Below are 12,500 nucleotides of genomic sequence, written 5' to 3' on the forward strand. Positions count from 1 at the left end.
CAGGAAGTATCCGTCGTTGATGAGGGGGTCTGCACTGTGTCACAGGGGGCAAGAGAGAGGGGGGGGGGGGGGGTGGCTAGGGGGGCTTTTGTTTGTAAACATTTACCTAATGCTGCCAATTCATATAACAACATGCCAAAAAAAAGAAGAAAAGAAACAGATTGAAGATTGTAGATTTGGGGTTATTTAGCAGATGCTCTTCGCAGGAGCGACATAAAATGTGTGAATTTTACTGTAAATAAAATGGCTGATATAAACCACAGACTACAATTCAAGCTTGAGATAGAGATGAGATAGAGACTGTTACAGTTAACACTAGAACAGCTATGGGTGGGGTCATTTGACCCTGTGACCCTTTTTGACCGTTTTCACCCTTTTAATTTCAGGACCCTCCTTTCATGACTTTTCCTAGATATGTGCGTTCTACCACCCAGTATCCTTACATTTTCAAAATCAGGATAAGCTAGTATAAAGCTATTTTGATATGTTTCTGTGTAGGAGGCGGGCTAATTTACAAGAAGCCAACTAGTGTTCGTTGTGTGTAAGTAGCAGCTTCCCATTGTAAAGACTATGGTCATTTGACCCTTTTGACCCATTTGTCCCATTGTAAAGACTATGGTAATTTGGCTATAATAGTATAATAGGTAAAATAGGCACGGCTGTTCTAGTGTTAAAAATGGATGGATGAGAGACAGAGACTGTTCCAGTTAAACACAGAGGGATGAGAGAGAGACTTACAACTGCCAGATACTGGACTTCTTCTTCTCGGAGAGAGCAGGGTTTTCCCTGGAGGCCCTGGGGAGAGGAGAAGAGAAGATGTCACATTAACTCACTAATTTAAAGAGACTGTCCGTTACCTTAGCTATGGTACGACTGTGTGCTGATTTAACTCACCAACTGCCAAACAATCCCGGAACACTCACCCTTCGTGTTTACCTAGCAACAACTCTCTGATTGGCTACAAAATGAAGCATCATAATTTGTGCGTTTTTGGTGAATAAACCCGTGGCACTCTACAAGGTCAACAGTTTGGCTGACTTTATTCACCCTCTGCGATAAATGAGTTTAAATAAAAATAAAATAGGTCTCAGAGTCCAACCTGGAGCCATATCTGCGGTGTCCCAGTGGCCTACTTTCAATAGCATTTACATTAGCGGGGCGAATCGTCTTTCCCAGAGCAAAACACAGAGATTATTGACCCAATTGTCTAATTGGTCGTATTGTTTTAAAAATACTTGCTTTGCCAAGGGACTTCTGGGTTCAGAGTGGACTTCTCCGTTCTATATTATGCGGTAACTAACGCTGTGCTCTGCGGTATATTCTGACAGTTGGTGTTGTTCTGTGTGTGTCTTCAGTTTGGGTTCTGTACTCCATCATCTCTCCCCCTGCCTCCCTCACACACTCCTACACTTCCCTCAACCCTCCCTCTCCTTCCCTCCCCTCCTCTCAACCAACCCCCCCCACCCCTCATCCACTGTCCCCTCCCTCTCCTCCACCCCCCCACCCCTCATCCACTGTCCCCTCCCTCTCCTCCCCTCCCTCTCCTTCCCTCCCCACCCCTCATCCACTGTCCCCTCCCTCCTCCTCCCCTCTCCCCCTCTCCTCCCCTCCCCTCCCCCCTCTCCTCTCCTCTCCTCTCCTCTCCCCTCCCCTCCCCTCCCCTCCCCTCCCCTCCCCTCCCCTCTCCTCCCCTCCCCTCTCCTCTCCTCCCCCCCTCCCTCTCCTCACCTGATCATCTCTGTCCACCTGACGGCCTCCTGCAGCTCCATCAGTCTCTCCTTGTACTGGTTCCTCTCCATCAGGACCCGGGCCATCTCCACCCTGGTGAACCGCTTCCTCTGGGCCGTGGGCACGTCACTCTGGGGGGGGGGGGGAGGGTGGAGAGGATGAGAGGGGAGGGGAGGCAGAGGGGTGGGGGGGGGGGGGTTGGTGAAGAGGATGAGAGGGGAGGAGAGGAGAGGTAGAGGGGTGGGGGGTAGAGGCAGAGGGCAGAGGGGTGGGGGGTTTGGTGGAGAGGATGGGAGGGGAGGAGAGGAGAGGCAGAGGGGTGGGGGGGTCGGTGGAGAGGATGGGAGGGGAGGAGAGGAGAGGCAGAGGGGTGGGGGGGTCGGTGGAGAGGATGCGAGGGGAGGAGAGGAGAGGAGAGGAGGAGGGGAGAGGCAGAGAAAAGGGTGTTCAATAAATATCAAGCTGTGTGCAAACTGCAGGAACAAGCAGAATAATGAAATTAGGTTAGAGTATGTAAGGCCTCGACCGCACTCACACACACACACACTCAACAAACAAGCACGCACCAAACACACACACACACAACAAACACACACACACGCACAACAAACACACACACACACACACACACACACACACTCACACACACTCTCACACACTCTCACACACGTACCAGACACACACGCACACACACACACACACACAGCTGTAGACAGGGTACTCTCAAGCAGCACTTGAGGTAGTTGATAACATGAGAGGGAGAGCCACTCACATCCTCCTCATCCTTGGTCTTCTGTTTCACCTCCTCCACCTCCAGCCGCACCCTGCAGGAAGGACACTCACATCAAACACATGAACCTCCTCTAAACCTGACCAGATCTACCTGAACCACTCACACAACCCCACAGAACAACGGGATGCCAGGCCACTGGGAATGTACAAGGGTGTTGTTGTAGGAGTGGGTGTGGGTGTTGTGCTTTTTGTGGTTTGCCTTGTGTTGTTGTTGTTGGTGGTGTTGTTGTTGTTGTTGTTGTGGTTGTTGTGGTTGTTGTTGTTGGTGGTGGTGTTGTTGTTGTTGTTGTTGTTGGTGTTGTGGTTGTTGTTGGTGGTGTTGTTGTTGTTGTTGTTGTTGTTGTTGTTGTGCAAGTTGGTGGTGATGTTGTGGTTGTTGTTGTTGTTGGTGGTGTTGTTGTGGTTGTTGTTGTTGTTGTTGTTGGTGTTGTTGTTGGTGGTGTTGTTGTGGTAGTTGTTGTTGTTGTGGTTGTGGTTGTTGTTGTTGGTGTTGTTGTTGGTGGTGTTGTTGTGGTTGTTGTTGTTGTGGTTGTTGTTGTTGTGGTTGTGGTTGTTGTTGTTGTTGTTGTTGTTGTGGTTGTTGGTGTTGGTGTGGTTGTGTTTGTGGTTGTTGTTGTTGCTGTAGTACCAGTACACTCACTTCTTGAGCTCCTCCTCCATCTCTTTGAACTTGTCCTCCATCTTGCTCTTGGCCTGCGTCAAGGCGTCCAGCTCCCCCTGCAGCACCTCCTTCTCACAGGCCAGCTCGTCCACCCTGGCTATCAGGTCATTCTTCACCACGTTCAGAGCATTCCTATTGGAGGAGGCAAAAGGGAGTGGGGAAGGAATTGAATGCGACACCCCACATAAATGTATGTAAAAGTACAGAGACAGTATGATGTGGTGTGTATGTAGTGAGTGTATCTCCACATCACAACAGCGAGGAACCAACTTTGGACCACTTAACACTAGAGCAGCCGTGCCTTTTTTTACCTACTATAAGAGAGGGTCAAATTACCATAGTCTTTACAATGGGAAGCTGCTACTTACACACAACAACCACTAGGCCGCCTTGTAAATTAGCCTGCCTCCTACACAAAAAAACTGCAAAATATCTTTATACTAGCTTATCCTGATGTGATTTAGAAAATGTAAGGATACTGGGTGGTAGAACGCACATATCTAGGAGAAGTCATGAAAGGAGGGTCCTGAAATTTGATCGAGTGCAAAGATATAAAAAAACAATTACTCACAGGGTCAAATGACCCCCCTCATGGCTGTTCTAGTGTTAAGAGGTGTGTATAAATAGAGGAAAGGAAAGTGAAGTATCACTTCATGTTGAGTGTAGGCAGGGCTCCCTTTTAAAAGACACCTGGGTATCAATGGGACTCCCGCCTAAAATAAAGGTTGAATAAAACGTACGGCAGGCTCTATTTCAATAACACGGCAGGGAGTAGAGCCCAGACATCAAGCCGACACAATCGGCTGTAAAACGTATTATGCTGTAAGTCGCTTTGGATAAAGGACGTCTGCTAAACGCCAAAAAATGTAAATGTAAAAAAAAGCGGCGGTCTTACTTTGTCTCCATTAGTTGGGTGTTCTCTTGGATGAGGTTCTCAACCTCGCGGCCCATTCCTGCCAATCAAAACAACCAGGGGAGAAGGAAGTGAGCGCGTCGTCTGAGGGAGAGAAGACTGGTTTGTGCTCAGATAGCTGGTTTGTTTTTAGCCAAAAGCTAGGGGCCGCAGAATACGAGGCGTTGCCAGAAATAAGGAACTAAAACAGGGAGGGTGGGGGTACACTTTCTACATAGATAAATAGGTCTGTTTAAGTCTACTTTCGACTAGGTGGGTAGGTAGGCTACAGACACAGACAGACAGACAGACAGACAGACAAACAGACAGACAGACAGTGTACAATTGTAGAGACAGATATTGTACAATTGTTTTTTAACCTTTATCACACATACAAAGAAACTCTGTAGTGAAAGTGGTGCATTTTCTGTCTGCATTCATTAGACAATACTGAATACATCCAGTCACATCCAGTTACATCCAGTTACAGTAAGCAAAGACAGTCCAATATAAGTTAGGATTCCATAAAAATCAGGATGTGGAGTATCTCACGGTGAGACAATGTGTACGGTTCACAAAACACTAGGACTACAACACTGCACACTACATCACACACCGGAGGAGGAGGAGGAGGAGGATGGAGAGAGAGCGGATGAGGTCTTACCAAGCAAACTAAGATCTGAGAAAACCATGCAATCCCAGTCAGGCAGAGAAAGAGAGAGGTGGAGAGAGTATGAGACAGAGGCATGACAAAAACCCAAACGGAGGAGCCTGTCGAGGCCAGGGCGCTCGGAAGGCTCTGAGGGAGATGGGGGAGGGGAGGTCTCTACGGTTACATACAGTTACAGATCCTTACAGAAGCTATACACCCAAAAACACTCCAAACTCACTCAAACTAAAAAGCACAACATTAAAGCTGTGAAAAGATAGTTATTTTGTGCTTACAGCGTCACATTGTTAATAACTCAGAAATACTCATGACCGAAGGAGAATCGTTTAAAAAAAAAGAAGGAAAATGCATTTAAACGTCAATGGCTTTCAAATACCGTTGTGTGTTATTAGCGACGTTAGCGTTGCTAACGCCCTATTCGGACGGGATCAGTGTTATCTGGGGACCTCATGTAATTTTGAAATTACCACCCCGACGTCTGCGTTTCGTGTGGCGCAAAGTCTGTGTTTTACTGGAATTTACTGACATTGGCCTGGATATGATGTCATGGCTCCGCTTCATGAACAACGAACACAACAGGCATTGGTTAGTTCTCAAACACGTGTCAGAAAAAAGGGGCGGGAGAAAACAATCTCACCCCGCAGAATTATCACAAGACTTCTGAGCTCAGCAAATGATGGTTGGTAATATGCGGTGGAATTATAACGGACATGGCCGATTCGCACGGAATTAAGAACACAGACGACCTCCGTAATTATTACACATTACCAGAGGTCCCCAGATAATACTAATCTCGTCCGAATAGGGCTCAAGGAGAAGCTGAGGAGGTTAAATGCAGGCGTTTAGCAGAGCTATGAACTGTAGATGAGAGAGGATGAGAGGAGGAGAGGAGGAGAGCAGAGGCATTGAAGGAGCAACACAGCCAAGGGAGAGGTCAGAGGTCATACACACCAGAGTACTCCACTGGGGTTAGGGCAACAAAAGCCACAGGACAGGACAGAGGAGAGAGAGAGAGGCTGGTTAGCATGACATGTGGCTAACAGAGATAAAGATAATGTGGCTAACAGCAATTCGTTGGCTAACAGTAACGGTTAGCATTATTGGTAGCTAACAGTAGACATTGGCTTCATATGTTGTTGTTAATAGATGAGGATGGCTTTCTATGTCTTAAATGTCAGGGTTAGCTTACAGACGAGAATTACTTGTATAATTTCTTTACAATGCTCTCTTAATCCATGACGTTTTTATCTACGGTTTAAAGATGAGCTGAAATGGTAAAAGCATGAATATAGAGGATGAAATAATGCCACCGTTTACCTCATGACCACAGTGTCTATACAGCTAACTCATTAGAGACACATTGCATGCAATAAACACAGGTGCAGGAGCAACAACCTGGGTACACAACACTCAGATACGTAACAAAGTCCTCCCAACACAACATAACTCTAACATGGGCTTAGAGTGAGCCACCTATCACTTTAACTTAGTAAAAACAAACTCATCAGAGATGAACTTCAGATGTATTTCTTCCCCCCAAAAAACATTGCAGACATGAAGGGAAGATGTCACTCAAAACCACGCAGAGGTCTGGTTGTGCTGCACTGGGTATTGTTATGTATGAAAGGTGCTATATTAATAAATATAAATACATATATGAATAAATAAAGCGTTTTATTATTATTATTATTAGTGGCGTAGCACACTAAGGCGCAGGCCACATCATCGCAACGTCCCTGGTTCTCTACTGTCTGTCTCTATCCCAATAAAGCAGAAATGCCCTGATTTGTATTACTATCCTGTTATTATCAGGTGTTTCATGTATTACTATCCTGTTATTATCAGGTGTTTCATGTATTACTATCCTGTTATTATCAGGTGTTTCATGTATTACTATCCTGTTATTATCAGGTGTTTCATGTATTACTATCCTGTTATTATCAGGTGTTTCATGTATTACTATCCTGTTATTATCATGTGTTTCATGTATTACTATCCTGTTATTATCAGGTGTTTCATGTATTACTATCCTGTTATTATCAGGTGTTTCATGTATTACTATCCTGTTATTATCAGGTGTTTCATGTATTACTATCCTGTTATTATCAGGTGTTTCATGTATTACTATCCTGTTATTATCATGTGTTTCATGTATTACTATCCTGTTATTATCAGGTGTTTCATGTATTACTATCCTGTTATTATCAGGTGTTTCATGTATTACTATCCTGTTATTATCAGGTGTTTCATGTATTACTATCCTGTTATTATCATGTGTTTCATGTATTACTATCCTGTTATTATCAGGTGTTTCATGTATTACTATCCTGTTATTATCATGTGTTTCATGTATTACTATCCTGTTATTATCAGGTGTTTCATGTATTACTATCCTGTTATTATCAGGTGTTTCATGTATTACTATCCTGTTATTATCATGTGTTTCATGTATTACTATCCTGTTATTATCATGTGTTTCATGTATTACTATCCTGTTATTATCATGTGTTTCATGTATTACTATCCTGTTATTATCAGGTGTTTCATGTATTACTATCCTGTTATTATCATGTGTTTCATGTATTACTATCCTGTTATTATCATGTGTTTCATGTATTACTATCCTGTTATTATCAGGTGTTTCATGTATTACTATCCTGTTATTATCAGGTGTTTCATGTATTACTATCCTGTTATTATCATGTGTTTCATGTATTACTATCCTGTTATTATCATGTGTTACATGTGTTATTATCATGTGTTTCCTGTGTTTTTGCAGGAGCGGTGTTCCTCCTACCCAGCAGGTCGGCCCCCTCGTCCACGTCCCCTATGATGCCCGTGCCCGCTGACGACAGCTCCTCGAACAGGGACTCTGTGTTGCGGTCGAACGCCAGGTTCTCGATGCCTTCGATGCCTTTGGACGGAGTGCTGGGAGGAAACATCACAGATGAGCAGTTAGCAGCTAATCGCTAATCGGTGACTGTTCAGTAAACCACTGTATCATAACAATCGTACACTAGGGACCGCTGGCTGTTGGCTATGTCATGAACATGTCTCAATTAGATAGATTAGATTAGATAGATAGATAGAGAGATAGATAGATACTGTAGATAGATAGATAGATAGATAGATAGATAGATAGATAGATAGATAGATAGATAGATAGAGAGATAGAGAGATAGATACTGTAGAGAGATAGAGCGATAGAGAGATACAGAGATAGAGAGATAGAGAGATAGAGAGATAGAGAGAGAGAGAGAGAGAGAGAGAGAGAGAGAGATAGATAGATAGATAGATAGATAGATAGATAGATAGATAGATAGATAGATAGATAGATAGATAGATAGATAGATAGATAGATACTGTAGTGTAGATAGATAGATAGATAGATAGATAGATAGATAGATAGATAGATACTATAGGTAGATAGATAGATATAGATATAGGTAGATAGATAGATAGATAGATAGATAGATAGATAGATAGATAGATAGATAGATAGATAGATAGATAGATAGATAGATAGATAGATAGATAGATAGATAGATAATTCCATAAAACAAGAGAAGGTGTCCAGATTACCTGGAGGCCTTGTATCCGCTGAGGTCCATGGACAGCTCTGGGGTCGACTCAATGATGTCCTGCATCTCTGAGCTCTCCTCGTTCTCAGGCAGGCCTGCGGGAGACGAGACGTGTGAAGGATCACCTCACAGAGAGTGGCTGTATGCGATGTACGTGGCTAATACGATACCATTGTATGTGATAGTATTCAGTGTGCCGTACGTACCCGCTAGGCTGGGCCTGTTCCCTGGGTCCGCCTGCCCCTCCGTCCTCTTCCCCTTCCCCTCAGCCTCCTCTGAGCCCAGGTCAGACAGCTCGTCCTGCAATGACAAGCCACTGGGTCACTGTGGGGGGTCGTCGAAAGGTCAGAGGTCAAGGGTTAACCCCTCCCTCTAACCTTGACCCCCAAAGGTTCGGAGGTGTGATAGAAGGACACAGGGACACAGGCACACCGCGGGGAGGGGGAGGGCAACAACATCTCGACACAGCCTTGCATCACAGCTCGGCACAAAACTAAACCGGGGGAGAAACTAAACAACCACGAGGAACTAAAGAACCACAAGGAGCTAAACAACCACGAGGAACTAAAGAACCACAAGGACGAAGACAAAGGTGATGAAGACAAGAGGCACACAGTAGCAGAGTTAGCAGCACCAATGTTATACTAAAACAGCACAACAATTGTGTGTTTAAAAATTCATCAAGAAAGAAAATATTATTTAGAAAAACGTAGGAGGTTTTTAAAATGATAAATGCTTAAATTAAATAAGTAAAGCTTTATTCTAAATAGAAGTAGGCCTATGTGTGTACTCTATGAAGTAGGCCTATATGTGTACTCTATGAGAAGTAGGCCTATAGGCAGGGGTGCACATAACTGGTGCGCCAGTGCGCATGCGTCGCCAAAATGCATGTTGCGCGGAGGATCAGCGGCATGAACGCGCTCTTGCGCACCAACAGCTGGAAGCGCTGGGAGAGGAATTGACTTCCTCAAAACTCCTACTGCTAACTGCTGACTGCCCGTTAATACCAATACCATATCCTTTCATGACCACAATGTACCCACCGACGACGACCACGGCGACTCCCCTCACGAAAACATTCGGAAAGTATCGTAACTTGTACTTTCATTCCGCGTATCGCGCATCGCATGGTTATCACGCCGACACGTGAAAATTCAGTCCCGAACGACTCGTCGCTAAAAGGAAAAACAACACCAAGGCACTTCACGTTTCTTTTCTCTGAAGCTTTCAAACGTTCAGACGTTTGTTTTACAGCTTCATTATCACACCTCGACCCCTGACCCAGGGAATATGGTTGGGAATTATATTAGAAGAAGAAAAAAAAAGACTTTGTTGCACAATCAAAATAATGAGCTATTTAAAGTGATAGCCTACAACATCCTCTACCATGGTTGAAATTGAGGACAGTATTAACAACAGTCAAGAGAGCAGTGATGATGATGATGATTAAGCTTGTAGCATAAGTAAATGCTTAGGCTGTAACTTTTTGTTGAAAGTTGATTTCAGTGTTTACAGAACAGAGCAGTGCTTAAAGAGATATCAGTTGATTTCATTGTATTTAAAGAACAGACATTCAGTTAGTGCTTAAAGAGATGTCAGTTGATTTCATTGTGTTTAAAGGAGTCTGACAGACTTTCATGCTTAAAGAGCAGTCATTTGATTTTTCATTTGTTTCTTTTGTTTTGCACACAATCATTTGTTCGTTCATCTTATTTTTGAATAAATGTCGTTTTGCTAATATAAGTTATCCATGTATCCCTTTTTTATCCATCCTGTGGGACGGGTCGTGACTCGTGAGCTCGGGGAGCACCAAGCAGCATCCCTAGGTGCTCCTCTGAGCACTGGCCCCAAAAAGTTATGTGCACCCCTGCCTATAGGTGTACTCTATGAAGTAGGCCTATATGAGTACTCTGAGAAGTAGGCCTATATGAGTACTCTGAGAAGTAGGGCTATGTGTGTACTATTTGAGAAGTAGGCCTACATCCAGAGTGCGAAGTATACAATGACAATCTGGGGGGATGCTATCGGAAAATGTATGTGCAGAAATGTTACCAACGTCATTTATTAGAAGATAACAAGAATAATAATTCTTATTTTCGGGTTGGAACACAGCGAACACATGTGTGCTACATAAATATACTGTGTGATATATAAATCTTTCGACCCCCCCCAACCCTGTTTTTACCTCAGGGTCAGACCCCCCAAACCCGCCCGTAATTCGACCATCTGTACTCTAATCAAACATAATAAATCGATAACTAGCTCTCTAAGATGTTAGCAGGAACACAGTGAATGGGAAGAAAGCATGAACAAAAAAACTAACAAACACAAACTAAAACACAGAAACGCTTCACATCAGGCTACCAAACAGCAACAGCATCAAGCTAATCAGAACAACACTGGGGAGGAGAGACAGAGCGACCACACAGGGTTCACAGGGTTCACAGGGATCACAGGGATCACAGGGGACTGAGATCAAACAAGGTTAAAGGTTAAAGGTCAACACAGAACATAAACCCAGGGCTCAGCGGGGGGGGAGTGCCATTCCTTCCACTGGAACACCACAACACCGGCGGTGGCGGCGGACCCTGACACAGATTAAACACAGCCCAGGAGAGGAGGAGGAGGAGAAGGAGGAGGAGGAGGAGAAGGAGGAGGAGGAGGAGGAGGAGGAGGCGGAGGAGGAGAAGGAGAAGGAGAAGGAGAAGGAGAAGGAGAAGGAGAAGGAGAAGGAGAAGGAGAAGGAGAAGGAGAAGGAGGAGAAGGAGAAGGAGAAGGAGAAGAAGAAGAAGAAGGAGAAGAAGAAGGAGAAGGAGAAGAAGAAGAAGAAGAAGAAGAAGGAGAAGGAGAAGGAGAAGGAGAAGGAGAAGGAGAAGAAGAGGAGGCACACACCAATCACAACGAGCGGTGACTGTTACGGTTGTATGAAAAAACGAAATAGGACAACTGTGAGAATCTACATTGTTAGATGTACACTAGACGTGATCTACGTTAAGTGCTGAAAAGGATCGAAAGAAACCACAAGTGTTATGCTAACATATATACGCAAACTACACAGTGAGAGTGATCCATAGTGCACAAGTTGTGAAGATGTTAGTCAGAGCTAAGACAGCGTGTGACAGACGTACCATGCAGCTCGGCTAAAATGAAACACGACACAGAAGCTAGATGCAACCACGCCGCCGATACCCCAAAACAGACCACTGACACACCAATCCTCATCTCTTTTAAATTAGATTAAATTAGATTAGATTCAATTTTTCTGTCATTGCACACAGTACAACAAAATGTATTTTTTGCTCTAGGCACAGGGTCAGCCATAGTTAGCGCCCCTGGAGCAATTAGGGGTTAAGTGCCTTGCTCAAGGGCACGACGGCAGTGGTAGGCATCTTTAGATATGACGCCAGCAACCCTCCAGTGAGGCTACCTGCTGATAAAGGGCGTAGGTTTGCGTATGGAATATTATTAATAATAAAATAGGGACACAACAACGGAATGATCTAATTATGACAAATATTATTTGAGCGAACCCCTTCATATTATCTTTGTAGTGAAGTCGTAATTAGATCATTCCGTTGTTGCGTCATTGAGACCAAACCTAAGCCCTTGAATGTGATCAAATATTTTTTTTTTTTTACAAAATAGAGATCAAAATGGATGACTTCAAAAGAACTGGTTTAAAAAAAAAGAATAATTTAAAAACGTGGTTGCATGCAGCGCGGGCGTTCTGTGAAATGGTGGTATGCGAGTGTACAAAGAGAATGCTGCATTTGAGGAGATGAAACGGCATACTAAAGAAGCCCACACACACACACACACACACACACAACACGGTGCTTTCCATGGCCTTTGCAAGCGTGTTGTTGTTGTTGTTGTTGTTGTTATTGTTATTGTGTTTATTCCCCCACCACAGATCCAACTACCTTGCAGTCGTGTGTGAGGGAGACCCCCCAGGTGTCCTGGGGGCTCGGACCCCCCTGCTCCTGAGGACGAGCCTCTGACACCTTAGGGAAGAGAGGTACAATGAAGCGCATGGCAGCAGAAGCAGTGGCAGCACACACACACACACACACACACACACACACACACACACACACACCGCACAGCGTTTGAGTGTGCACGAGCATGTTTGTGTCTGCGTTGCTTGCTCATTGTTAGCCGGCTGACAGTAAAGTT

At 44.4% G+C, this 12,500-nt stretch overlaps 1 protein-coding gene across 1 annotated transcript in view; it reads right to left on the reverse strand.

Moving 5' to 3' along the window:
- Nucleotides 1-12,500, reverse strand: part of spag9a (sperm associated antigen 9a) — a gene marked incomplete at its 5' end in the record, with an annotated part of 51,899 nt that overhangs the window by 16,374 nt on the left and 23,025 nt on the right. Inside the window, 9 exon segments of the mRNA XM_080523590.1 lie at nt 739-795; nt 1,729-1,859; nt 2,501-2,552; nt 3,161-3,313; nt 4,077-4,134; nt 4,738-4,752; nt 7,541-7,671; nt 8,326-8,419; nt 8,531-8,624. Of these exon segments, the coding sequence (XP_080379716.1) occupies nt 739-795; nt 1,729-1,859; nt 2,501-2,552; nt 3,161-3,313; nt 4,077-4,134; nt 4,738-4,752; nt 7,541-7,671; nt 8,326-8,419; nt 8,531-8,624 (785 nt within the window).

The sequence above is a fragment of the Nansenia antarctica genome (genome assembly GCF_963989245.1).
Source record: "Nansenia antarctica genome assembly, chromosome: 2".
NCBI lineage: Eukaryota > Metazoa > Chordata > Actinopteri > Argentiniformes > Microstomatidae > Nansenia > Nansenia antarctica.